Source organism: Neofelis nebulosa, chromosome 11 (assembly GCF_028018385.1).
Source record: "Neofelis nebulosa isolate mNeoNeb1 chromosome 11, mNeoNeb1.pri, whole genome shotgun sequence".
Taxonomy (NCBI): domain Eukaryota; kingdom Metazoa; phylum Chordata; class Mammalia; order Carnivora; family Felidae; genus Neofelis; species Neofelis nebulosa.
Genome location: NC_080792.1, coordinates 90353348 through 90380053, shown reverse-complemented (window position 1 = coordinate 90380053; position 26706 = coordinate 90353348). Strand labels below are relative to the sequence as shown.

At 56.5% G+C, this 26706-nt stretch overlaps 1 protein-coding gene across 8 annotated transcripts in view; it reads left to right on the top strand.

The window, feature by feature from the left end:
* SCARB1 (scavenger receptor class B member 1) overlaps positions 1–23560 on the top strand; it is a 91312-nt gene extending 67752 nt beyond the window's left edge. For 2 of the 8 annotated variants that reach the window (XM_058691469.1, XM_058691468.1), the window contains exon 13: positions 1694–1823. In XM_058691469.1, the coding sequence (XP_058547452.1) occupies positions 1694–1817 (124 nt within the window). In that variant the 3' untranslated portion in view covers positions 1818–1823. Of the gene's footprint in view, positions 1–1685; positions 1824–8053; positions 8354–20897 lie in introns of those variants that run through there. The other 6 variants (XM_058691470.1, XM_058691471.1, XR_009250580.1 and 3 more) reach the window with 5 other exon arrangements.
* Positions 23561–26706: the final 3146 nt, after the last annotated feature.

Below are 26706 nucleotides of genomic sequence, written 5' to 3'. Positions count from 1 at the left end.
GGAAGCCTTAGATCCGTCCCAGAGGGAGGGAGAGGGACAGGGGTCCAAGCCTTCCCTGTGTCCTGCCCACCTGGGGGTGGTAGACACGGGAGGGCGGGAAGGGGTTGATTTTCTTCACTGCCCGGAGAAGCAAGCCCTTGGGGTTTGGGAATGAGGCACAAGTGGCCACAGGCCCTCAGGGTGTCCTGGCCACACTGCTGGGCCCCGAGGCCTCTCTCTTCTTCAGGGCTCAGACGGATGATAAGCCTCCTATCAACGTTGCTCTTTTTTTTTTTTTTTTTATGTTTATTTATTTTGAGGGAGAGGGAAAGAGACAGACAGAGCACCAGCAGGGGAGGGGCAGAGAGGGAGACCCAGAATCCGAAGCAGGCTCCAGGCTCTGAGCTGTCAGCACAGAGCCCGGTGCCGGGCTCGAACCCATGAACCATGAGATCATGACCTGAGCTGGAGTCGGATGCTTAAGCGACTGGGCCACCCAAGTGCTCCTCAGCATTGCTGTCTTTTTTTTTTTTTTAATTTTATATTATTAATTTTTTTTTTTTTTTTTTTTTTTTACCATTTATTATTGAGAGACAGAGCATGAGCAGGGGAGGGGCAGAGGGAGAGGGAGACACAGAGAGAGTGACGTGGGGCTCGAACTCCCAAACCGCGAGCTTTGAGCTGAGCTGAAGTCGGACACTTAACCGACTGAGCCACCCAGGCGCCCCTCAACGTCGCTGTCTTTAACAGATGTGTTGAGAAGTCTTTTAAAACCGTAAAAGTAGATAAATTATAGTATGCGATGTTCCCTCTCACCCGGACTCAACAATATTAACTTTTTGAAAACAATTCCTTTTTTTTTTTTAAGTTTATTTATTTTGAGAGAGAGGGTGAGCATGAGCAGGGGAGGGGCAGAGAGAGAGAGATTGAGAGAGAGAATCCCAAGTAGGCCCCATGCTGTCAACGCAGAACCTGATTCGGGGCTCGAACTCACGACCGTGGGACCCTGACCCGAGCCGAAATCAAGAGTCGGACGCTTAAGCGGTTGACTGAGCCACGCAGGCGCCCCAACAGCATTAACTGTTAACATCTCGTCCTGGTTGTTCACCTTTTCCCCCAGAGGCAGCCATTGCCGGGAAATTGGTGTGTGGGCTTTTCCCCTCTAAGTCTGTATACATATATCCACGAACAAGAGACGACTAACAAAGTTGTCCCCCTGCTGTCATGGCACATGGGTCACTCTGCCGCTGGCTTTCCTTTCCTCGGGTTTCTGTTTGTGAAAGCTGTCCAGGCTCAATGCCATCCTGTGAGTGTATTTTAAAAGTGCGTTTCTTCTGTCGGTGGACATTTAGGTGGTTTCCAGTTTCTGGTTAACAGTATGGCATGTAAGCCCTGGATTCCCGGCCTTGCCCTTCTCACTGTGTTAGGCAAGTCCCTTTGGGCCTCGGTTGTCCCACCTCTGAAATGGGGCGAGGGCAGTGTCCAGTGAGAGAGGGGGGGGCCTCGTAACCGCGTTCCGGGGGGGGGCGGGGGGCGCTGTATGTCACTCCGGGCTTTTCTCCTCTCCGGCTTGATAAGTGGGCGCTGCGGAGGGGGACACGGAGGGGGACACGGAGGGGGCTGTTTCCGTGAGGGAGGGTGTGGGGGCGGGGCCGGGGTGGGGGCGGGGCTTGGTGACCCAGCCCCCCCCCCCTCTCTCTCCACAGGGTCCCAGACCGGGTCCCAGAGACGTCACCAGCCAGCCCAGCGTGGCCACTGAGCCGGACCGGCTCCCCAGCCCCTGCACCCCGCTTCTTCAGGACTCCCTCGGCGGACCGCCCACCAGTCCCAAAGCCTGAGCCCCCCCCAGTTGCCACACGCGTGTCCGCGCGCTGCACACCCCCGGCCCGTGTCCACACGCGAGTACGCAGGCGTGCGCAGACACACTCAGGGATGGAGCCGCCGCTGAGGAGACTCAGGGCATCGTCAACCGGGGCCGTCTGGAGCCTTCTGTCCGGGTGACCCACAGTGCCGCGGGCACCGGGTCCCCTCCCCCGAGTGAGCCCGGCCCCGGGCTCCTGACGACTCACGCCTCCCCCCGCCCCCCCCCCCCCCCCCCACCTTCCCCGACACGGACGCCCGGTCCCTGCAGGACACGCCTTGCACTACTGTCCCCAGCCCCAGCCCGGGAAGGCAGACTTCTCGCGCCAAAGCCGTGCGGGCCTGGGGGGGGGGGGGGGGGGGGCGCCCCGAGCTTTGGCCGCGCGCGTGCCCCCCGGGCTGCGGGCCAGGCGGCGGCGTCACGCGGGCCCCAGCAGGTGGCGTGACCGCGACCTACCCGGATCTGCCCAGACGCCTGGGGCCCCCTGCCCCCGCCTCAACTGACGTCATCCTGTGTACTGAGCCGGCCGCTCCCGGGTGGGGGTGGCGGGGGGCCCTGCCCCGAGTCGCCCCGCACGAGGGCCCTCCGCCCCGCCAGTGTGGGTGTCCCGTCTGGCCCGGGGCAGGCCTCTGCCTCTTTTCTACTGCCAGAGAAATGAGTTTTACCGTCTTTTAAAAGGAATTCACTATTGAAGAGTAATAAACCTTTTGTAAACGTTAAAGCGGGCGTCGGTGACAGCCTGTTTGTGGGGGAGTGAGGGGCTTCTGGAAAATTCTGGGCTCTTCGTGGTCAATAGCCCCTTTCTGGTAGCTGTTCTCTAGGGGCTGGGCTGCTACCTGCCTGCCTCTTTCTCTTTCTCCCTTCCTTCCCTCCTTCCTTCCCTCCTCCTTTTCTTTTCTTTTTTCTTTTCTTTTCTTCTTTTTCTTCCTTTCTTTCCTTTTCTTTTTTCTTCTTTATTTCTTTCTTTCCTTTTTTCTTTTCTTTCATTTTCTCTTTTCCTCTCTTTCTCTCTCTCCCTTTTTCCCTTCCTTCCTCCCCTCCTTTTCTTTTTTCTTTTCTTTCTTTTCTTCTTTTTCTTCTTTCCTTCCTTTCTTTCCTTTTCTCTTTTTTCTTCTTTCTTTCTTTCCTTTCCTTTCATTTTCTCTTTTCCTCTCTCTCTCTCTCCTTTTGTCCCTTCCTTCCTTCCTTCCTTCCCTCCTTCTTTCTTTTCTTTCTTTTCTTCTTTTTCTTCTTTCCTTTCTTACCTTTTCTCCTTTCTTTCTTTCTTTCTTTCTTTCTTTCTTTCTTTCTTTCTTTCTTTCTTTCTTCCTTTCTTCCTTTCTTCCTTTCTTCCCTTTTCTCTTTTCTTTCCTTTCCTTTCCTCTTCTCTTTTCCTCTCTTTCTCTCTCTTCCTTTCTTTCTTCCTTTTCTTTCAATGTTTATTTATGTTTGGTGGGGGGAGTGGAGAGAGAGAACTCCAAGCAGGCTCTGCACTGCCAGCCCAGAGCCCAGTGTGGGGCTCGGGCCCCACTAACGGTGACCTCATGACCTGAGCCAAAATCAAGACTCGGATGCTTAACCCCCTGAGCCACCCAGGTGCTCCTCTTTTTACTTTTCCATCTGAGAGACAGAGAGACAGAGAGAGAGAGCGCGATCACAAGCAGGGGAGAGGGGCAGAGAAAGACTCTTATGCAGGCTCCATGCTTAACGCAGAGCCCGACTCGGGCTCGATCTCGTGAACTGTGAGATCGTGACCTAAGCCGAAACCAAGGATCGGTTGCCGAACCCACTGAGCCACCCAGGTGTCCCCGGATGGGATCTATAGACGATACTCCCCCCTGAAAAACATTCACAAACGAGGTCTCCTTGTCAGATGCCTTTTTAATGTGTATCTCCTCCTCCCCCAGAAGTTCAGCGAAACATTGTATAATATACGCCTTTAATCATTCTCTTGTACTTCTTTGCAACCCAAGTGTCTCTGGAAATGCAGACAGGTGTTCTGATTTCTTCTTGTGACCACAAAGGTTCACATTTTTGGGGGCTGGACCGCCATTCCATTGTAGGTACACAACTGACCAGCAACATCGATGGGTCACATTTGTTATCTATCACAAAGCCATAAACCTTTATTGGAACGCATCTCCTTTTTTATACGTATTTTACGATGTTTTCAGTGTGCAGAGTGGAATTGACGTGTGTGTGCAGATCCAGGAATTGTAACGCCTACACACACGTGAGTGACTACCACCAACCAGCTTAACGAACAACTTCATTTTCCCTCCCGATTCCCTCCTGCTTCTCCTCTGCGGTAAAACCTTCCCCTGAGGCCTAACCTCTGGCAACCAGGTAGTTTTGCCTTTTTGTGAATGTCCTATAAATGGAATCGCACAGTATATGGTCCTTTAAGATCGCTGCTTTCTCTTGGCACAACGTCGTGGGATTCACGCAAAGCCTTGCACCGATCAGCCGTCTGTTTCTCTTTACTGCGGAGCAGAATCCCGCTGCTTGCACATGCCGCGGGGATTTGGGCGAGTCAGGACTCGCAGGGCATTTAGACGTGTTTCCAGTTTTGGGGCGGCTTGGATGACTCAGTCAGTTGAGCGCCCGACTTGGGCTCGGGTCGTGATCTTGCGGTTTGTGGGTTCGAGCCCCGCGTCGGGCTCTCTGCTGTCAGCGCAGAGCCCGCTTCGGGTCCTCTGTCCCCCTCTCTCTCTGCCCCAACCCGCTCGCACTCTGTCTCTGTCTCTCTCAAAAATAAAGAAACATTAAAAAAAAAAAAGTGTTTCCAGTTTTTGGTGATTAGGAACAACACCTAGGAGTGGGGTTGGTAGGGGCCATACGGCAATTCTGGGGTTAGCCTCTTGACTTTCCGCCAGATAATTTTCGGAGCAGCAAGGCATGAGAGTGTCACCTGCTCTGCGTAATGGCCAGCCCCTCGGTATTTTAAAACCTTTTAGTCATTCGGAGTGGAATCTCCTTGTGGTTCTTACTTGCCCGGAAATACACCTCCTGCGGAGGCGAACGAGGCTTCTGCGTCCTCCCCCGTGAATTCATGTGTCCTTGACTGACAAAAACTTTTTGCCAGAAGGAGACCACATTTGTCATCATTTCCATTCTTCGGAGATGGAAGACGGAGAAGCCCTGTTTACACGAATAAGCAGCCGGGGGGCAGAAGGAATGTCCTGATGGTGGTGTCACTCAATTCTTATAGTCGTGAGTAATGAGCAAAAGTCAGAGAGCCGTCTGTCATCAAAAAGTATTTTTGCTGATGTGTCAGCTGACCGGTCCATTCGACCTTCCTGCACATGTGTAGAAAGCAACAACGTGGAAGTCACCCATTTGCAGCAGGATTGCTCAACCTTTAGATTAGTTCTGTAAACCAGTATTCGGTGTCCCTCCGGTGGGGACCTGAGGGCAGCGGGGGACTCTGTCTGCCGGCCGCAGAGCGGGCGGTGGGGAGCGGGGCGCTCACAAAGGGGCGGAGAGAATGTTCTCCACGGCCTGGGCCTGCTCTCGGATAGACCTACAGGCCGAAAGCTCGCGGGGAGTCCAGGCTTCCGAGACGGTTCCCTTCAAACCCACATTTATTCTCCTTGGGAAGCGGAGCTCAAGGACTCCCGAACCGGAGTGCGATGACCTTTGAGGACCGGACACTTGGGCCTGAGCCTCAACACAGACGCGTTTTTTTACACGTGTGCACAGAGCTCTATGTGCTTATAAAAAGGGAAAAAAAAAGGCAACATCCAGAGGGCATTCCGGTGTGTGTGTGTGTGTGTGTGTGTGTGTGTGTGTGTGTGTGTGTCCCAAGGGAACACGGGATGAAGAAGCAGATTTGCCCTCCACGTGGCTCATCGTGTGAACAACTTCCTTCTGAATGTCTTTGTCACGTTTCGGCCGATTCGTTTTTTGGGTGCAGCCGTGGAGCCCAAACACATCCGATGACTTCATCCAGGGCTCCGCGAGTGAAATGCCCCTGACCCTTTGCCAGCCTTCAGGGTGGCCTTGGTCTAAGGAATCCCCAAAAGCGTCCCTGGCTCAGACTTTTCCCTCACGCGCGCACTCGACACCCTAACCCCCACCTACCATGTAACCCTGTTAACTTCATGCTTTTCTAAAATTTGACTCATCTTTTAAAAACGAATTCTCTTTTGAAAACAAAAAAAAGCGGTTGTATCTCAACTTGCGGGTCCAATGGGCAAGTTACCTGTTTTCCAGGATCCAGGAAAACAAATCACACAACTACTGAAGTTTAAAGATGTTCCTCCGGGGTGCCTGGGTGGCTCAGTCGGTTAAGCATCCGACTTCGGCTCAGGTCGTGATCTCGCGGTCCGTGAGTTCGAGCCCCGCTTCGGGCTCCGGGCTGATGGCTCGGAGCCTGGAGCCTGCTTCCGATTCTGTGTTTCCCTCTCTCTCTCTGCCCCTCCCCCGTTCATGCTCTGTGCTCTGTCTCTCTCTGTCTCAAAAATAAATAAACGTTAAAAAAAAATTAAAGAAAAGAAAGATGTTCCTCCAGGTACCACGAGACCTGCCGTATGTGGGAACTCTGCACTGTTCCTTACTGTTCCTTACTGTTCCTTACTCTTCCTTACTGTGTCCTGCATTCCCCCATCTGCCCAGTCTGCTCGTGGAATAAACGTTACCCTTGTATGGCTTGTATGGAAGCTTTCCCTCCTGTCTCACTCACTCCTGGCATCACCCAAGGCTCCATTCCAGCCAGGCCCTCTCCTCCAGGAAGCCTCCCCGATCACTTCTGCTCACTCAGCTATCCCCCGCCTTGGAATTCCAGGGACACTGTGTCTGTACCCTAGATGATGCTAGAATGTTCTAGAACAGTAGAAGTCCCGATTCTACTTGCTGTAGCCCCAAACCCCAACGCCAACGGGCTGTGGTGTGACCCCCGGTCCCTACAATCGTGCAGGAACTGGAATATTCTTAACTGAGATGGTTGCACTCCTCTGCAATTCCTTTGTTTGCTCAGACGGTCCTTCTTTCAACCAGAATTTATTGAGTGCTCGCAATGTTCTCGTGAATAAAATCCCGAGGGTGGCTTCCCTCATCTGAAAAAAAAAATGGGGATAATTTAATACTTGCCCTGCGGGGTCAAGTGTGGATCTCAAAAGAGTTGGTGGCGTCACGTGAAAGGTTCAGGGCTGGGGAGGCTGCACTCAAGCCCACTGTTTTGGGGCCAACCTGACGGATGCCATCGGGGTCCCCCACCTGGAGACTCGGCCGGCCGGGTCCTGGCTCCCATGCAGGTCCTGCGAGGTCCTTTCTCCATGCAGTGGCTCGAGAGGTCTTTCTGAGGTGTGAACTATCAGAAGGTTCATCCCTTGCTTAAGCCTGGACTGTTCTCCACACTGAGGATCAAGTCCCCCCTCCTGGGGACTGCCCGGAAAATCCCTTCTCTCCTCCTGCAGTGGCGCCGGCTTCTGGGCAATTCCAGGATCTGCCACTGGGGGGCGAGCTGTGCACACAGGTGGTTCGGAGGCCAGGGCTCTAAGAGGTGCTGCGGGTCGGTTCTCAGGGTGTTCCTTAAATTGGGGGAGTGTTACCTGGGGCCACTGCCTGGCTTCCTAAGCTTGTAACCTCGGGGCGCCTGGGTGGTTCGGTCGGTTAAACCTCTGACTTCAGCTCAGGTTATCGTCTCGTGGTTCGTGGGTTCGAGCCCCGCGTCGGGCTCTGTGCCTGCTTCGGATTCTGTGTCTCCCTCTCGGTCTCTGCCCCTCCCCCGCTTGCGCTCTCTCTCTCTCTCTCTCTCAAAAATAAACATAAGAAAAATTAAAAAAAAAAAAAAGAAAAGAAACTTGTAACCTCAAGACGTTGCATTTTATGAAAATGGGCATTTTGGGGCGCCTGGCTGGCTCAGTTGATGGAGCATGCGACTCCTGACCTTGGGGTTGTGAGTTTGAGCCCCACATTGGGTGTGGAGATTACTTAAAAATGAAATAAATAGGGGCGCCTGGGTGGCGCAGTCGGTTAAGCGTCCGACTTCAGCCAGGTCACGATCTCGCGGTCCGTGAGTTCGAGCCCCGCGTCGGGCTCTGGGCTGATGGCTCGGAGCCTGGAGCCTGTTTCCGATTCTGTGTCTCCCTCTCTCTCTGCCCCTCCCGCGTTCATGCTCTGTCTCTCTCTGTCCCAAAAATAAATAAAAAACGTTGAAAAAAAAATTAAAAAAAATGAAATAAATAAATAAATTAATTAATTAATAAGGGCCTTTTTTTTTTTTTTTTCTAGGAAGCTTTTCCTTAATATTCTTCAGATTTTCAGCGGGGCCTTGACCCTTTCCAGGGGTGTTGGAGGCGAGCGTCACCCCTAAAACGAAAACCGGAGTCACGTGATGTTTGCTTTTCCTTTGTACGTACTGCAGGGGGTGCCAACCTCTGTCGTGCTCCAGCGGCGGGGCAGCCTTAGAGAAAAACTGTGGCCTCTCTGAGCCTTGGGTTGCCCACCCGTGAAAGGGGAGGTACAGATTCCCGCTCCGTGACTGTCTGGGAACCCCCGCGAGGGTGGAATAGAAATGACGCGGGAACGTTGTCTGTGGGGTCTCCAGCAAGCATTTATTAGATACCGACGGTGTCGGGCGCTTTGCTGGGTACCGAGAGGGAGTCGGGCTCTGAGAGGACCGTGTTCATTGGTTCCTCCATTCCTGGGAGCGCACTCATGTGGCTCCTGGGAGTTGTCTTTGGTTGGGTCCCTCAGTTGGAGCGGCTGAGACAAAGGGGTGTCCCGAGCCACGGGGCGTCCCAGGAGGACAAAGGGGGCTCTCGCAGCCCAACGGTTTGGGCGTGGAAGTACACGGACTCCAGCGGTGCACAAAAGCAGTCAAAAGGGACCCATTTGGATCTGTTAGAGCACCGATGTGCTCTGCCTCAGAAGTGTGGGGGCAAATAAAGCGGGAGTGGTCCCTGCCCTCCCAGGCTCGCGTTCTGGTGGGGGTGGGGGGGGGGCAGCAAACAAGTACAGGAAAAGGCAAGATACCTCCAGAGAGTGATGAATGCCAGGAAAGACATAAAAACAAGGTGGCATGATGAGAAGTGTTTTAGAAGTGTCCCCTGAGAAGTGCCATTGATGCTAATTCCTGAGGCATTTGAAGGACTCGCGAAAAGAGCACTTTAGGAACTGGGGACCGCATGTGCAAAGGCCCTGCGGCAGCGACCTGCAGACCAGAGACCAGTGGGCTGTGGCTGCAGCTTGGTCAGCTGTGCGGGTGGGGGATGGGGAGGGAGATGAGATGGCGAGTTAGGCAGGGACTCAACCAGGCGGGGCCCTGTAGTTCGGATTTTAAGCACAATGGGAACCACTGGCGGGGTTTAAGTTGGGAAGCGACAGGATTGCTGTTTCTGCTGCGTGGGAGTTGCAGTGGGGACAGGTGTGGGTGCAGAGGGATCCAGCAGGAGGCACCCTATACAGTAACACCTCCCCTGCCCCCTGCTCGTGCCCAGCGGCCCTCAAAGCACCCCTGCGATGTCTGGGGCAGGAGAACTCGGCCGGTTTTACAGGAGAGGAAACTGAGGCATGTTCCAAGCCTCTCCTGCCCTCTAGCTTCCTAAGTGACTCCTCTAGGGGAGGGTGCATGCCCTCACTCTCACGAAGAGCGCTGGACCTCCTTCCTTAGACTCCGCGCTCCCGAGGGGAGGGTGGGCACCGGGTCTGTGGGGGTCCCCGCTGCGTCCGCAGCCCCTGGTCAGGCGTGTGTGCAAATGAGTCTCGGCTGAGTAAAGGAAGGAATGACCGAGGCTTAGTGGCCGGAGAGCGAGCGAGCGAGTGCCGGCCGCGGCCACCAGGGGGCGCTGCGGGACCGCCGTGCGCCTGGCGGCCCCGGTTCCCGCACCCGGGCCTCTCCGGCCGCCAGCGGCACCCCGCCACGTCTGTATTGTGAGGCTCTGGATAAATCACACGTAAAAAATGAAAAGTTGACGGGCCGGGGCTGCACAATCCGTGTCCCTCTGTACGTTCACGTTGAACAAGCCAACCGTTTCCACACCTAAACATGCCCTGCAATCTACCTGTGTGAACTTAGTGCGGGAGGCTGAAAATAGGAATTAGTCCTGTGGGCAGAAGGCAGGTTTGGGTAACGGGAAATGATTATGAGTCTTTGGCTCTGGGTGTCGGGACCTGGCTTCCACAGCGGCCCCTGAGTCTGACTGTGGAACTCTGGTGAACTCAGGGCCCAGCCCCGACCGGCCGCCCTTTGTCCCCCAGGAATGGACCGCAGCAAGATCAAAACTTTGGATGCCCAGCAGATACAAAGTGTCAGACCAGAGGGGCGCCTGGGTGGCTGAGCTGGTTAAGCGTCTGGCTCTTGGTTTCAGCTCAGGTCGTGATCTCAGGGTTTGTGGGATCGAGCCCCGCATGGGGCTCTGGGATGACAGGCAGAATCTGCTTGGGATTCTTTCCTCTCCCTCTCTCTGCCCCTGTTCTGCACACGTGCTCTCTCTCTGTCTCTCTCTCAAAACAAATAAACTTAAAAAAATTAAAAACTGGGGGCTCATGGGTTAAGCGTCCGACTCCGGCTCGGGTCACGATCTCACAGTCCGTGGGTTCGAGCCCCGCGTCGGGCTCTGGGCTGACGGCTCGGAGCCTGGAGCCTGCTTCGGATTCTGGGTCTCCCTCTCTCTCTGCCCCTCCCCCTGCTCTCCCTGTCTCTCTCAAAAATAAGTAAACATTAAAAAAATAAAATAACCAAAATAAAATGTCAGACCAGAGCTGGGCTCTGCCTGTTGCTAACGGTGGGTGAGCGTTCAGAGGGTGCCGTGTGTTACTTTAAACCCTCAGCGTGAGTTCCCTTCATTTTCCTCACGATCCAGGTGGGTGCCCCGCTCATCATCACTCTGCTATTACCGACGAGGAAACTGAGCCCAGAGAGGTGAAGTCAATGTCCAAGGTCTTACGGCTGGGAATCCTCAGAGAGCCCAGATTGGAACCCCGGGCAGCTGGATCCAAGGCCCACGTGCTCGGCCGCTGCCCTGCACGCCTCCTTGTCGTCCGGTTGACCAGGACTCATATCGGTGCCTGTAGCCAGAGACCGCTTTCTCGTACCCCTCCTGGAATCCCACTGGGGAACCGGCTTCGTTTCCGACCCAAGGGACACACAGGTCCTGGTTCTGGAGGCTCTGAGAAGCCGGGGGGCGGGGCGGATGGCAAGGCGCACTCCCCACAGAGACAACCCCAAGTCCGTCTAGAAGGAGGCTCTGTATGCCGCGGACGTGCCCGGGCCTCCGTGGAAGGGCTCCCAGTGGGGGAACATCCAGGCTCCTTCCAAAAGAGATTGAAGATGGAAGGGAAAGATGGGGAGTAAGAGTTAACATTTCTAGAAACAGTGCGTGGTCTCCAACCCCCACAACAAAACTTGAACGAGAGGGCAGCAGATGGGGGGTGGGGAAGCAGCCGGGACTTTTGAAAAAAAAATTTTGGTTTTTTTTTTAGCGTTTATTTATTTTTGAGAGACAGCATGAGCGGGAAAGGTCAGAGAGAGAGAAAGAGGGAGACCCAGAATCTGAAGCAGGCTCCAGGCTCCGAGCTGTCAGCCCAGAGACCGACGCGGGGCTTGAACTCACGGACCGCGAGATCGTGACCTGAGCTGAAGTCGGACGCTTAACCGACTGAGCCACCCAGGCACCCCAGGACTTTTAAATAAGGTCCACCGTTTCGTTTTCGGCTGGGGTCCCACGTCACGGACCTCCCTCCCTGTGGTTCAGGAGCTAGCTCCAGAAGGTTCCAGGCCTGGTGTTTCTCCCAGAGGGTGAAGGCCAAGTGGCAATGTCTTGGAGTCTGGATGCTTCCAGATTTCATGGCACCTTGGCCACAAAGCCACAAAGCCTTAGGCACGGCTGACCTGACAAGATCCAGTCTGAGAAAGGCGGGGCCTTTGCGAGGGAGCCGTTTGAATTCGGCTTTAAGGAACAGATGTCCGAACAACGCTGGCCAGGAGGCACATTTCTGCAAACTAGGTCTCATTTACCTCCTCAATTTCCATCACGGAGTAGGACTTCCTCTCCCCTGGGAAAACATTCCGGCAGATGGGTTCGAACCACGTTGCTGTGGAAGGCACAAAGGTGGTGGCTGGGCCCGCGGCAGTTTTCCAGAGCTCTGGGACATTCTTCTGGTCTCTGGGATCTTCTGTCTGTTTCCATGACCCACCCCGTCTGCTTGTCCCCGGGCTGCAGGATGTCTCCCATTTTGGGGGACGGAGGCTCTCTGAGGAGACACTCACGTGTCTGGGCCTGCTTCGTGGTACGTTCGGCTCTGTGGTCTCAGGCGGTGGCCACGGCAGCCATCTGACGGAGGGACACGATTTCTTCCATGAGCTCAGCCTTGGGGATCAGGCAGGCGGCAGGGTTTGGAGCTGTTTGCTTAGAACTCCTGCCCCCGTTCATTTCGCAGCTCCTCACGAGGGCTGTAAAGAAGGAGCTTCTACGCACTTCGGGCTGCAAATAGCGTAAGACTTTGACATCTGTTCGCGAAGCAGTCTGGGAACCGACCCTAGCACCCAGAATGCAGTTCACCTTAACGAGCGCCAGGTCTCGCTGGGCTGAGCTGTAATACCGGGCGCCACCAGGAGGTGTCACTGTCAAACACGCCCTGGGCATCCTCACACCGCTGTGTCTTTGGGGGGGCTTTGTGTGTAAACCCGACTTCTTTAGATGATGGAGGTCAGTGCGGGTGAGTTCAAATGCCCACAGAACCACGCAGCAGTGGATGCTTGGCCTCCCTCAAAGCAACATCTTGACAACACTTAAAAAATTTTTTTTTTTAATTTTATTTATTTTTGAGACAGAGAGAGACAGAGCATGAACGGGGGAGGGGCAGAGAGAGAGAGGGAGAGACACAGAATCCGAAACAGGCTCCAGGCTCCGAGCTGTCATCACAGAGCCCGACGCGGGGCTCGAACCTACGGACCGCGAGATCGTGACCTGAGCCGAAGTCGGACGTTCAACCGACGGAGCCACCCAGGCGCCCCCCAAAATTCTTTTTTAAGTTTATTTACTTATTTATGTTCGAGAGAGGGAGCAAGCAGGGGAGGGGCAGAGAGAGAGGGGAGAGAGAGAATCCCAAGCGGGCTCTGCACCATCGGCCCAGAGCCCGATGTGGGGCTCGGACTCCTGAACCATGAGAGATCATGACCCGAGCCAAGACCGAGAGCTGGACGCTTATCCGACTGAGTCGCCAGGCTCCCCTAACAGTTCTGAAGTGATACAGGTGACACCATTTGGAAGACGGATGACGTTTCACGAAAGCAAGACGGCTGGGATGTCAGATCCGAGCTCCAAGAGAGCGGTATTTTGCGGGCTGCGCTCTAGGCGAGTGACGCCCCTCCCTCCACCCGCGGGCCCAGGCTGCCTTCGTGTCACCTGAGAACCTGGCTTTGCCCCTCAGTCGCGCCTGCGGCTGCCTTGTTAGGCTGGATGCAGGCTATTGTGGCCAAGTCGTCTAATTTTTGGTTTAATTTTCAAAAGGAGACGGCTTTGAAGAAGGTGAAGTTTCCCGATTTTTAATTATTGGCAACGAATCCCAATTAAATAAAGTACTACGTGGGCCAAACGAAACACAACTTGGACAAGACTCAGTCTGTCGGTTTCTGAGCAGTACTTGCCTTTGTGTGTTAGTTGTATAATTTAGGCATGCGTGTCTGTGGCTATAAACCCCTTTCTGGAGGCGTGTAGGTGGGTGCCTTCCATCAGCTGAAGTCATGGGATGCGTTTATCTTCTGCACAATCCGGGTAAAATAGATCATACTCTGGTGTTTGTAAGTGGTAACAGCTGAGACACTGGTTTTTGGAGTCAGAACCGGGTACGAATCCCGGATCTGCGAGTTGCTAGCTGTGTGACCTTGGGCAAGTCACTTGACCTCTCTGAACCTCAACATCCTCATCTGTAAAAACGGGGGCCATAAAAATCCCAGTGTCGTAGCCCCGAGTCGCGTGTCCACCATAGATTTCTAACTGTCACCTTCCGGGCACACGGAGAAGGCTGCTTTGCTGGCAGCCTCGTGGTTGGATGGGGTCGTGAGATTCTCACGAGAGCGGACGGTTATCTGTAACACTCTGTGGACTGTGGCATTTAACTGCTGCTGTGACAACCTTCAGAACTCCCTTTCCCTCTGCCCCGACGGCGGGCGGCGTCTGAGGTGCTGACGCTTCCATCAGCGTGGGTCCCAGGATGAGGACTTCCCCAGGACACAGCCCCGAGCTGACTTGTGTAGAATGAGCACAAAATAAACCTCGGTTGTCGGAAGCTGCGAAGATCCGGGGGACTGTTACCGCGGCATCCATAACCTAGACCATCTCGACTGTCACGACCCGCCTCCGGGAATGTCGTGGGGGGTTCAACGAAATGATGGATCGGAGGGACTTAACACAGCACCTGGCACACAGTGACCAGGCGGGAACTGGTAGAGTTTTCTCTCTTAAGTCAACAAATATTTGTCGAGTGCTCACGTCTTGCCGGGCCCTGTTCGAGGCACGGGGGACAGAGTAGCGAGCAAAGCAGACCCAGATTCCTGACCCCCTGGGGTCCCGTGGCGCGTTGTCTCCTCCCTCGGCTGGGTGCGCGAGGAAAATGGGGCCATTCGCTTTGTTCTGGGCCCACGGGGGGATGGAAAGCAGGTCTGGAGATACCATTGGTGGCAGGCAGACAGGGACCGGGGGAGCCCCTCCCTCCGAAGGAGGCAGCAGGCAGATTGTGACCGTTTCAGGCCAGGTCACCCCGGGCGGCCCGCGGTGACGTCAGTAACGGCGCCAGGCCTTGGGCAGAGGCCAGTATTGACTTTGCCTGGGGAGCACATCCGCACCTAAATCAGAGACTGTGCTGAAAAGGGGGGATCTCGGGCATTTCGGAAAGGCCACCACCGTTTTCCAAATGCCTTTTTGCGTGCGTAGTGCTTGCCTTATGTCTGCGAGTCCCTACAGATTCCTCCCAGGAGGAAGAATTCCCTGCATTTTACAGTTGAGGAAGTTGAGGCTCAGAGACGTTGAGTGAGCCGCGCCAAGCTGCACAGCAAGGTAGCACGGGAGCCGGGATTCCGACGCAGCTCTTCTCCCCCAGATCCTGTGCGCGTCCCCTGTGCTGATCTCTCGTGACGCGCTTGGGAACCAGACGAAGAAACACACAGCGCCGTCCCGGGCTTCCTTCCCTTCTCAAGGCGACTTCCGGCCAAGGCAAGCTTTGTGCTTTCTGGGTCTGATGGTCTTCACCCTGTTGGCTGAGAACCTACTGTGTGCCCGGCCCCGCTAAACACCCTACCTGCGTCCCCTCGTCCCACGCTCACCACGGCCGTGACGGACACTATCCGGGCGGCCCCGGGATAACCCGGGATAACCCCATCGTACAGGAGAAGCCCTCGAGGCTCGTGGATGTGACCTGCGTAGCCAGGTGGCCAGCTGGTCTAGGGCAGTTCTGTGGCACTGATGCGACATGGGGCTCTGGAGGCAAAGAGCGGGGTCAGCGGGAGGCGGAGGGTCATCGAGCTTCAGGTGCGTGTCCCCTGGGGGCCCGTTGGCAGGGACCTGCCGTGGCTTGTTGTCTCTGGCCGTGACCCCAGGGCAGTGCAAGTTCTAGGGTAACTCCAGGTCGTGTCCCAGGGGGAAGGGATGGCCTTGGACCAGACCAGGGGGTGCAAGCTAGTGGCCCACAGACATGTTGACTTTGGCTTACACCGTGTGCAGGGGGGAGACAAAAACTAAACTAGCAGCCAAAAGTTCGAACTCGAGGGAGTTCGTACAAAACCTGCTTTTCAGCTACTTTTGCAAAATCAGAAGATCTGGGCACCCGGGGGCCTCGCGCCTGCCTGTCCGCGGTGCCCTGGGCGACTGCTGCTTTGAGAAAGGACGAATATTCTGTGTCGCTGCCGAGATGCCGCCACGCCCTGGTGCCACTGGAGCCCGCGACCCTGCGCCGAGCCTGACCTCTTGGGAACAGACTTCTAGAAGCTGGCGGAGGGCTGTCCTGGCCATGGCAAACACATCAGCAGTGTGTGGACCACCCCGGACCGCCCAGCAGCCCCTCGTTTCCTCCCTGCTGCCGCTCGAACGTTACCCCTCGAGTCCCAGCGCTGTATCTGGAGGAGCACGGAGAGGGGGAGACGGAAATCGTGACGGTGACGACTGTGTCCCCCCTCCCGCCGAAGCCTGGGGGGGGGGGGCGAGGACCTGACCCGCAGACCCTGAGAACGTGTGACCTCACATGGCAAAGTGGCTTCGCAGACGCGGCTCAGGGAAGGATCATGAAGCAAGTAGCTCATCCCAGGTCATGCGGGTGGCCCTCTGTGGTCACGAGGGTCCTTCCAAGAGGGAGGCCGGAGGGTCCGAGTCTGAGACGGAGGCCCGAGAGGACAGAAGCAGAGGATGCCGGGACGCACGGGAGCCAAGGGGTGTGGGCATCTCGAGAAACTGCGACAAGGACCAGACTCCGGCCCCCCAGAGCCTCCCGAAGGAGCGCAGTCCTGCCGACGTCCTGATTTTGACGTCTGGCCTCCGGAACCGTGAGAGAACAAAGGGCGGCCGCTCGAAGCCGCTGACCGTGTGCTCGCTGGCTGCGGCAGCGACGGGAAACGAACACAGTGACGCGGGGCCGTGTGGCTCCGACGGGTCCCCGCCCTGGCCTAGCGTATGTGCCTCTCTCCGCGAAGTCATTCGGTCCCGGCAACGCGATGAGAAAGTGAGGCTCAGAGAGGGCGAGCCACTGGCCCCGGGTCACACAGCCCGTGAGGGCTCAGTGTGCACTTGGAGCCCGTGGGGCTTCAGGTCTGCCTTTCCTGCTGTGCTGGGCATTCTTCAGTCGTCCTCCGGTCCCACCCCGTCCCGCTCCACTTTGCCCTTGTCCTGGAGGGCCACCGGGTGGCGGCCCCTCCTTGGGCTACCGGCCGGGTTCAGCCCATGGGCGGCGCTGGTGGAGGTGGGAGGCGGTGGGAGGCGGTGGGAGGAGGAGGGCCCTGCAGCCTCCAGGGCCCTCCCGGCTCCCACTGCCCCTGCCCGGCCCTGCCCGCCTCTCTGCCAATAGTTCCCTTGATTAAAACCTCTCCAACCACTGGTCCCGGATTCCACATCTCGATCCATGTTGGGGGGCCACCGCGGCCGGTCCACACGCCGCCCCGTGGAGTGGGTTTAAGAGCCCATTTTACAGCAGAGGCAGAAAAAGGCCCAGAGAGGTTGAGTTGCTCCCCCAAGCTGACCAGCTGGCTGGTGATACGGCCAGGATCTGAGCCCAGGCCGCCCTCTGCCCTGCACCCCGTCTCCCTAACTGCGGCTGTGACTGGGCATGTCCCCTCCCCGCCAGCCCTGGGTTTCCTCCCTTGTAAAATAAAGAGGAAGTGTAGTAACTGCCCCCAAAGGATGGATGGGAAGATTTTTCTCCTTCTCAGCTGTAGATACAGGGTCTGGTTTTGTATTTACCGCCCCCCCCCCCTTTCCTCCACCCATCTAGAAACTATGGATTGTGTTTCATTAGTTTCGAGGTTGCCCCTCGATGTTGAAGCTAAGTAGCTATTTTCTTCCCAGAGGTGACCCCTGGTATCCTCACGTTCTCCGGCAGCCCATCAACGCTTCCCTCTGGGAACCGGCAGCTCTCAGCCTTTGGGCCGTCCTGGGCCTTGTCACGTGCTCAGTGTCATTCGTGGCCTCGGCCCAGTAGACGCCAGCAGCACCCCACCGTCGCCTGTGAAAACCAAAAGAGCCACTACCACACCGAGCCGGGTGTCCCTTGGGGGCGAAATCACCCCTGCTCGGGAACCATCGGTTTGAGTCTGAGTTTTGACTGTTTTTGAGTTTCGACTGTTTGACTGAGTTTTGACTGTGTTTGGAGCGAGGAGGCTTTTCAAGATGTGACTCAGCTTGGCCCGCCTCGCCCCAAGGTGTCCCCAGAAATGTCCATCGCGTGAGCCCCACTTGTGTTTGCCCCTCGAGTCTCCGAAAGCCCTTTCCGTCGGTGTCTGCTGTCTCTTTCTCTGCCCGTTCCAGAGCCCCTGGAACCCCTCCCGGAACCCCGTTCCCCGGGAACTCTGGCAAATGTTTCTTCTGTTCTTGAGGCCCCAGAGGAACTGCAAGGGGGGATTTCCTCCAGACGCCCTTCCCTCGACCTCCCTGCCCCTGGAGGGAATTAATTTCCGGGGAGGGGGGGGGGGGATCACTGCCTGTCTCCTCTGTGCTAACCACACACTGTTTTTGCAAGACTGGAGTTAGCGGGTGTCACTGGGTGTGGGGGGGGTGGAGGCCCCCTGACTGGGGGGAGGGGGGCGGCGGGAGGGGGCTCGGGACGGCTGCCGCCCTGGAGTCCTGCCTCCCTGCCACGTCCTGCCACCCTGCGAGCTTTGAGCTTTGTCATTGAAGAGGCAGGACACATACGGGGCCCCAAGATATCCATCTGTCTCCCTCATTTGCAAGCCCTGAATGAAATCCTTCAGCATTTCCCGACAGGGCAGAATGCGGCAACTCCCAACGAGCTATTTATGGGACATTTTTTTCAGCATTACTTGCATATTATAATTAAGAGATAATGTCAGTGGAATAGAACATTGTCACCGGGTAATGGTCTCCCGCTGCTTCCGAAATGTCAAGGCAAAGTCACAGCATTTATCAAAAATAAATGTTGGCGGGAAGACGCGACGTTTGTTTTCACAGCAGGGACATTAATCCCGGGACAACGATATGGCAATGTCTTGATTTCTCTTTTCCGGAGTGATGGATGCCAGGGGACGGTCCCGGCTGATGGATGTAGGGTCTTGCCGGTGGGGGGGGGCGGGGTGGGGAGGCTGGCTGGGGACAGAGGTGCCGGCTGCCTGGCCGGGTGCGGCTGGCGGGAGGGTGCTGGCTGGCTGTCCCCAGCCGCTGCCCAGAATCCGCAAACTCACGGGGCGCGGACCTGGCTCCCGATTGGGCAGGGGCGTCTCCTGCTGCTGGTGGTGGCCTGCTCATTGGGTAGGCAGAGGACGGACATTTGGCGGGGATCCTCCTTCCTGCCACCACGCCGGTCCCTGGGGAGTGGGCTCGATGACGCAGAGGCCTACCCCAGGGCGGCTTCCGTCTGTCTCCCCATCGCTGCCCACGAGGGGGCCCGGCGCGGCAAGGGGCAGCCAAGGCAGCCGGCCACCGGCCGCTGCTGGCGATCGGGGACCCGCCCCGCCACACTTTGCCACGGGGACCTCTAACTGAAGTCGGCCTCCACGGCTGCCCCGAGGGATCTTTCCCAAGTGCACGGCCGATCCTGCAGCATGAGGCTGAACTCCCCGTGGGCCCTCGGGACAGTCTCGCCCCCCTTAGGATTTCAGCACAGCCTTCCCAACGTCCTTGCCTACCGTCTGAGCAGCCCGGCTCTGTCCCCCCACCGGCCCAGGCCTTCACCCTTTCCTTCCGCCTGGGACTCCCCTGCCCGCTCCTGCCTACACACATCCCCTAGCCTGGCTGTCTCTCACTTCTCCAGGCCTCCGTTTCATTGCCTCCTCCTCCAGGAAGCCTTCCCTGACTTCCCAACCTGGGACATGTGCTTTCCCTGCGGTCTCTAGGCTTCAGCCCTTCCCCGGATCATACCAACATGAGTACTTGGGTCTGAGTCTGTCTCCCCCCCCTCTCAACTGCGGGTGCCGCGAAGGCAGCTCTGTTCCTGGATACAGAGTTTAGGTGTTTAACGATAGGTATGTGCTGGAACAGTTGGATGGTTGGAGGCCTCTCATGTGAGTCCGTATGAGTTACCTACTGGCAGAATAACGCCGCGTAACAAGTCGCCCCAAATATCAGTGACCTCAACCAGGAAGCATGTATTCGAGCCGTGAGTCTGCCGGCCGGCAGTTGAGGCTGGGCGAGGGTGGAGGTCTCCTGTCTCAACTGGGCATATGCACGTGCCTGGGGTGGCCGGCCGGTGGCTGCTGGAGGGGCTCTGTGTCCCCTGGTCTCTCCTCCAGCCAGCTTGCCCGGGGCGGGAGCCTCGGTGACAGCAGAGGGGTGGGAGGGCAGGCAGGAACGCACCCCTACTCTCATTGGCTGGAACCAGCCTCGAGGCCCGTGAAGGGCACGGAGACGGGTCGGGGGGTGGAATTGGGACCTTCAGGGCAATCTGGCACAGACTGAGTCAAGTTCTTACGACATCCAGCCGGCTGCACACCTCTCACGGTGTGCGAACGGTCTCGCGGCGTTCGGTATGTTCGCATCGTCATCACACGAGTCTCCGGAACTCTCAGCTGTCAAACCCCCCTTCTGTCCCCGAGAAACACTGACTCCCCGGTCCCCTCCCTGGCCCCTGGTGCCCACCATCTACTTTCTGTCTCTATGAACGTGGCTCCTCTGGGCACCTCGTGTAAGTGTGGTCAGGCCGTATCCGTCCTTCGGCGGCTGGCTTCGTTCGCTCAGCATCGTGTCCTCCAGGCTCGTCCATGGGGGAGCAGGGGTCAGAAACAGGTCTCCTTCTCTTCTCTTCTCTTCTCTTCTCTTCTCTTCTCTTCTCTTCTCTTCTCCTCTCCTCTCCTCTCCTCTCCTCTCCTCTCCTCTCCTCTCCTTTCCTTTCCTTTCCTTTTTCTTTTCCTTTCCTTTCCTTTCCTTTTTCTTTTCTTTTCCTTTCCTTTTTCTTTTCCTTTCCTTTCCTTTCCTTTCCTTTCCTTTCCTTTCCTTTCCTTTCCTTTTTCTTTTCCTTTCCTTTCCTTTTTCTTTTCTTTTCCTTTCCTTTCTCTTTTCTTCTCTTCTCCTTTCCTTTCCTTTCCTTTTTCTTTTCTTTTCTTTTCTTTTCTTTTCTTTTCTTTTCTTTTCTTTTCTTTTCTTTTCCTTTCCTTTCCTTTCCTTTCCTTTCCTTTCCTTTCCTTTTTCTTTTCTTTTCTTTTCCTTTCCTTTCTCTTTTCCTTTCCTTTCCTTTCCTTTCCTTTCCTTTCCTTTCCTTTCCTTTTTCTTTTCTTTTCTTTTCCTTTCCTTTCTCTTTTCCTTTCCTTTCCTTTCCTTTCCTTTCCTTTCCTTTCCTTTCCTTTCCTTTTCTTTTCTTTTCTTTTCTTTTCTTTTCTTTTCTTTTCTTTTCTTTTCTTTTCCTTTCTCTTTTTTCCTTTCCTTTCCTTTCCTTTCCTTTCCTTTCTTTTCTTTTTCTTTCCTTTTTTTTTTTTTTCAAACAGGTCTCCTTTTTCAAGGCTGAATAATACTCCATCGTGTGGCTAGACCACATTTTGCTTATCCATTCGTCCGCAGCTGGGCACTTGGACGGCTCCCGTGTTTTAGCTACCGCGAATCGCGCTGCCACGAACATAAAGCGTACAGATACCTCTTCAAGATCCTGCCCCGACCCTTCTGGGTATACGCCCAGAAGCAGGACTGCCGGACAAGAGGTAGTATGTTGTCGCCTGGCGGGGAAAGCCTCTGAGGCAAGAACAGTGGTCACACGTTTGACAGGCGTCAACTGGGCAAGCTCCAGGGTCCCGGGGCCTGGTTTGGATCTCAGCTCTGCTGATTCTTAGTTGTGTTTTTGCACATGAGTTGCCTGCGCTGAGCCTCAGGGTTCTCCTCTGTGAAATGGGGATAAGAATAGTATCATCCATGAAGGGAGAAGGGAGGATGAGAGCAGTGCCTGGCACAGAGCCCACGCTCAGCAGATAAAACCCACGTGTTGTTTTAGGCAAAGTTCTTGTCTGACGATCATGCCTGTGACACCTCTCCCCCCTCTCCCCCGACCCCGGGGCGGGGTGGGGGGTGGGGAGGGGGAACGTGTTGTAGCTGACCTGCCTTTAAGCTCTATAGGAACACACCCTGAGTTTTTCTGCCCCAGGGAAGCCCGAGGGACAGGCTGGGTTGGAGTTTGGTGGCCAGCCCGCCGGGCTGCGGGAAGGGTGAGGGCTGGTGACAGTGTGGCCGTGGGCAGGGCAGGAGGGAGGTTTCCTGCCTTCACAGATGTTCAGCTTCCTGATTCAGAGGCCTCCCCAGCCAGGCCTCCTCCTCCCCTGTGCAGATTGCAATTTCGGCCCGGCAGGAAGAGAGAAATGAGCTTGCATAATAGAGGAACATTTGGTTCTTTCGGCTGGGCCTGGAGAGGGGGAAGGTTTTTGTGCTGAGCGCGGGGGCAGACTGGAGAGGTTTCCTGCGTGCTGGGCGGCCGTGGGGGAGGCCGGGCCACCAGGAGGGAGGGCTGTGCGGAGGGCCAGATGGACGTGGGGGGGTGTGGGGAGGCTTCCTCGGGGAAGAGCAGACAGGGAGGGGGCCGGGGGCTCTGCGACTTTGCTGTTTTCAAGAGATAGGAGAGAGCGCTCTGGGGAAACCACACGGGGGGGGGCAGCACTGTGGCCTCGGGGACCCTCGGACAAGCACGCAGGCGTGGTAGGCTGTCCCTCTGTCCTGGGGCCCTTCGGGACACTTCCTCCTCAGCCCAGAGAGACCTGTGACTTCAGCACACAGCCGAACCTGAACTTTCTGATCCAGGGGGATGGGTTTGAGCCGCCACGGTGGGGCCTCCCCAGGATCCCCAGGCCGGACGAGAACGAGAGACACAACTGAGCACAGACTGGCCGAGGTCAGGAGGCAGGTCCCCAGATGTGACACCCCCACCCGCAATTGGCTCTGTTGTTTATCAGGGGCCTGAGCTGGGACAATCCCCGAGTAGGGGGAGCGGATTCCAGGCCAGGGTATGGGGTACAGGATCGGGACGAACTCTCAGAGGGATCTTGTAATTCTCGACACGTCGTTCACGTCCCTGACCTGGGTTTGTCCTCACGACAGTGCGGGGAGCTCAGTCTTTGCACAAGTATTTGCTGAGCATCTGCTTTGTCCCAGGCCTGTTCCAGGTGCTGGAGCTTCCGCAGTGAGCACAGCAGATAAAGGGCCGTGCACCCCGGGAGGTTCCATTCTAGGGGAAAAGGCAGGTGCGCAGCAAGGAAACACGTCGCGGCCGCATGGAGGGCGCACGGCTGGTCTCCGCTCTTCTCCCTTCCCCACGAGAGCGTAAGTCCCCTGCTCTGACCTGCTTTGGCCGAATGAATGAAGTGTCACTGATGCTGTGCCTGGCCCTCAAGGGACCTTGTCCTTTTCTGCACCTTTGCCATCGTGTGGGACAAACACTGACCCACGGGGGTTGAAAGACAGGTGGGCCAGCCAAGCCGGGCCTGGATCAGCCCCGGGTAGGGGTGTAACTGATAACGCGTGATGGTTTATTTTACAATTGTATTTTAAAGTAATCTCTACCCCCCACGTGGGGCTCGAACCCCAAGACAAGAGCCACACGCTCTACCAACTGAGCCAGCCAGGTGCCCCGCGTGATTGTTGTTTGAAGCCACTGAGTTGAGGGGCCGCTTGTTACGCAGCCGACTGGTGACGATGGCTGGCTGCCGAAACCTGCTATTGCTAAGTGCTGTTATTAACCTCATTCTGTAGACGAGGACGCTGAGGCCCAGAGTGGGGAGAAGAGCCTCTCAACATTATAGTTCACGTGTCCAAGCCCAGACAAGAACCCGGCTGCCTTGACTCCAGCTGGCATACTCATTCCTTCAGCACGTTTTTATTGAGCACCTACTATGAGTGTATAATTGTATTGGGAGCTGGAGATACCACAGTGAAAAGGACATCCCTTCTGCAAGCAACGTTGGTTTAGAAGAACTTCTCCTGGGGCGCCTGGGTGGCCAGTCGGGTAAGCGTCCGACTCTTGATTTCGGCTCAGGTCATGATCTCACGGGTCATGAGTTCGAGCCCCGCACTGGGCTCTGCGCTGACAGTGTGGAGCCTGCTTGGGATTCTCTCTCTCCCTCTCGCTCTCTGCCCCTGCCCCGCTTGAGCTGTTTCTCTCTCTCTCTCTCTCTCAAAATAGATAAACATTTTGAAAAAAAACGACTACTCTTGTCTTAGGGTTTCGACAGAGGTAGAGACTTGATAAGCCCCATCACATGGTACGTATACCCACCCGGAACCGCTCACGGCCGGGCCGGGGTGCGGGGCTCCAACTGGCCAGGCCGGATCATGTATTCACCCTCTGTTGCTGGGGGAAGGGATGGCCTGACCTGAACCATATGGCCTGAGAGCCCAGGAGGGGGGTTTTTTCCCAAAGAAAAAGTGGGTGCTGTTCACCCTTAAGGAGAGGAAGGAGATGCTGGGCAGAGAAGAAAGCAATGCTCACGCCAGACATCTGGGGTCCCGATCAAGACCCGCCCCCCCCAGCGGGTCTGTGGTCCTCAGAGAAGACCGCCCCCCCCCACCCCCGGGGCCACAGCTGCTCCAGGCCTCCCCCTGCCTCTGACGTCCTCACGGGAGCTCTGCCCGGCTCTCGGAAGATCAGATGTGATTTATTCCTGGCATCTGTACCGCCACTCGCTGTGAGGTGCTTTGCAGTGGAACAATAAGTTACAGGGCCATTTATCTTGTTGGCGGCTTCTGATAAAATGCACAGCCCGAGCAGGCAGGGCCTTTAACGAACACGATCGGGGCTGTTCATTTAGAAACCAGGAGACCTTGAAATTGGCTTTAATTGAAGGGGTTAGCAGAGAGGGGTGTGGCTGGCTTTGTTCAGGCTGGAGCCACCTCGTCTCCAGAAAGGTCGCAAGCGATGGGCAGACCAGGCTGTGAGTCCTGGCCGTGCCTCCACGTTTGACTCTGGGCAGGCTGCGTGACCGCTCCCAGACTCGGTTTCCACATCTGTGAAATGGGCACGTACTGGTCGGCACCAGCTCAGTTACGTTGTAGTAACAAGCGCCCCCCCCACCCCCCACCCCTTCAACTCTCGTGGCTTTTGACACAACCCAGTTCTCCTTGCTGCTGCGTGTGTTCCGGGGGTCGGCGTGGGCTCCGCGTTTCCTCACCCGGGGGGCCCAGGCTGACGGAGCAAGCATCCCGTCTACGACGTGCAGCGTTCCTGGGCACGGGGCGAATTGTGCCCCGGTTCTTACAGTGCCTTCTCGGGAACAACTGAACTCACTTCTGCTCCTGTCTCCTTGGTCCGGGCCAGTCGCGTGGCCTCCCCTCGCTTCTGGGGGCGGGGCTGGGAGGACAGAAAAATCCTACTGGGTGACTTTACGCAGGAAAGCCAGAAGCGTTATCGTTTATCAGGGAGAGCGATTCTGCGGGGCCATTGTAGAAATCAGGACGTTTTCTCTCCCTCCTGGAGACGCTGATTTCTGCCTCTAGTCCCCCCTCCCCCACTCGGCCCCCTCGCCCCTTCTGCTACAGACTTCAGTGAACAGCAGTCGCCCTGCCTACTGCTAAATTTTAAAGCGGGTCAGGCTCACAGGCAAAGGGCCCCTGGGGTGGCCACTCTCCAGGGACCCAACTCTGGCCCAGAGCGGGCTGGGACCAGGCATTGACTTCTGACTGTACCCTCAGAATCTGGAGTGGTGCCTGGTGCACGATGGGCGCTCAATAATTACTGGCTGCAATTACGAAGCGATCACGTGCCCTGGAGAAGGTCAGAGGCAGGATCCTCAGTGCTCGGCGCTGCTGTCCCCACGGGTCACTGCCATTTACTGGGGATTCGCCGTGTGCCAGGCCTCCTGAGCCGTCTGCCCTGCGTGCGTTAACCCCTTACCCCTGTACCCACCCCCCACTCCACCGTGGAGCAAGGGGGGCAGGGAGGGGTGCCCCCGGCTCAGCGGCTATGGCCCCGTGGAAGTTTTCTCACAGCGGGACAGGCGGCGTCCTGAGCTGGTTCTGGAGGGGGGAGCGAGAGCGGGAGAGAGATTTCCACACGCTGGGGGCTGGGGTGGGCAGGAGGGAGGCAGTCCTTGTGACCTCATTCCGCGGGGCTGCCCCAGGGAGGCGACAGGATCTAGAAGTTGCATCATGCACCTGGGAGGGGGTGCCCTAAGCAAAGCGGTCCCAGTGTAGACAAGCCCCTTCCTCCCGCGCAACATGGATGCTGAAGAGTTCCACACCAGATGGGGCCGCGTGGTCCTGGATCCCAAGCGTCTCAGGGTCCTCGGTGGGGTGCAGCGGCCGGAGGGACCTCTCAGCCGTTCGGTGTCTGATGTCACCCAGCGTGGAGGAGCCCGAGTCTTGCAGCGGAGACGGAATTTTCTATCATCTTGGAAGAATGAGGGCTTGGAATGGGCTGTATGTTGACTGGAAGGAAATAAAAGCTGGATGTCCCTGTTTCACTGAGTGACGAGATCTGCTCCGAGATGCCAAGTCACCGGCCCCTGGTCGCACAGCACGTCCATGATCACGGTGGGATTTGGAACGGAGCCTGAGGTTTGCACCCCTCCCCCGCACACCATTCGTGAACCTTCCGGCCCCGCTCGGGGTACAAGGGCAGCAGGGAGAAACCGGGGCAGGGGAGGATTCCGGGCACCTGGTGGCCGTGACGTGTGATGTAGGTTTGCCAGGAGTTCTAGAAAGTTCGGCAGGCTGCCCCCCCGGGAAGCCTCTCGGAGGCTCCACAAGTAACGGCTGTTTTCCGAACAAGTTGTCACCCCCTGTCATCTCCCCACCCCAGGCTGGGCGGGAAGAGGCTGTGAATTACCCAACGCTTTTAGGCCAGGCCGGTTAATTCGCCTCTCTGAGCCCCAGTGTCCTCGTCTCTGAAATGGACCCCACGACACGGTTGCAGGTACTGTTCAGTGAGAAGTCAGGTGGGGACTTAGCCCCGGGCCCTGGAGCAAACAGAAAAACTCGATGTAATGCTGGCATCTTCTCGCAACGGCGAATCTTCCTGTTCCGCCCGACTCAGCGACTCTTCTCTCAGGGACATGCCAAAGTGACACTCGCGCGCGTGCCCCAGGCCACGCGTACAAGGAGGTGCGTCGCAGCCCTGTTCACCGTGGCAAAATCTGGAGCCAACCGTTCCGCTCACTGGAAAGAAAACGGGTAAGCAAATCGTGGCTCGTTCACACAGAGGAACATTACACAGCAGTGGAAATGAACACGCGTCGTCTCGCTCGAGGGCAGAGCGGGGGGCGGAGTTTCCAAACTTTGACGTATTATTTTTTCCCCGTTGTCGTTTTCCAATAGCTTTAGTGA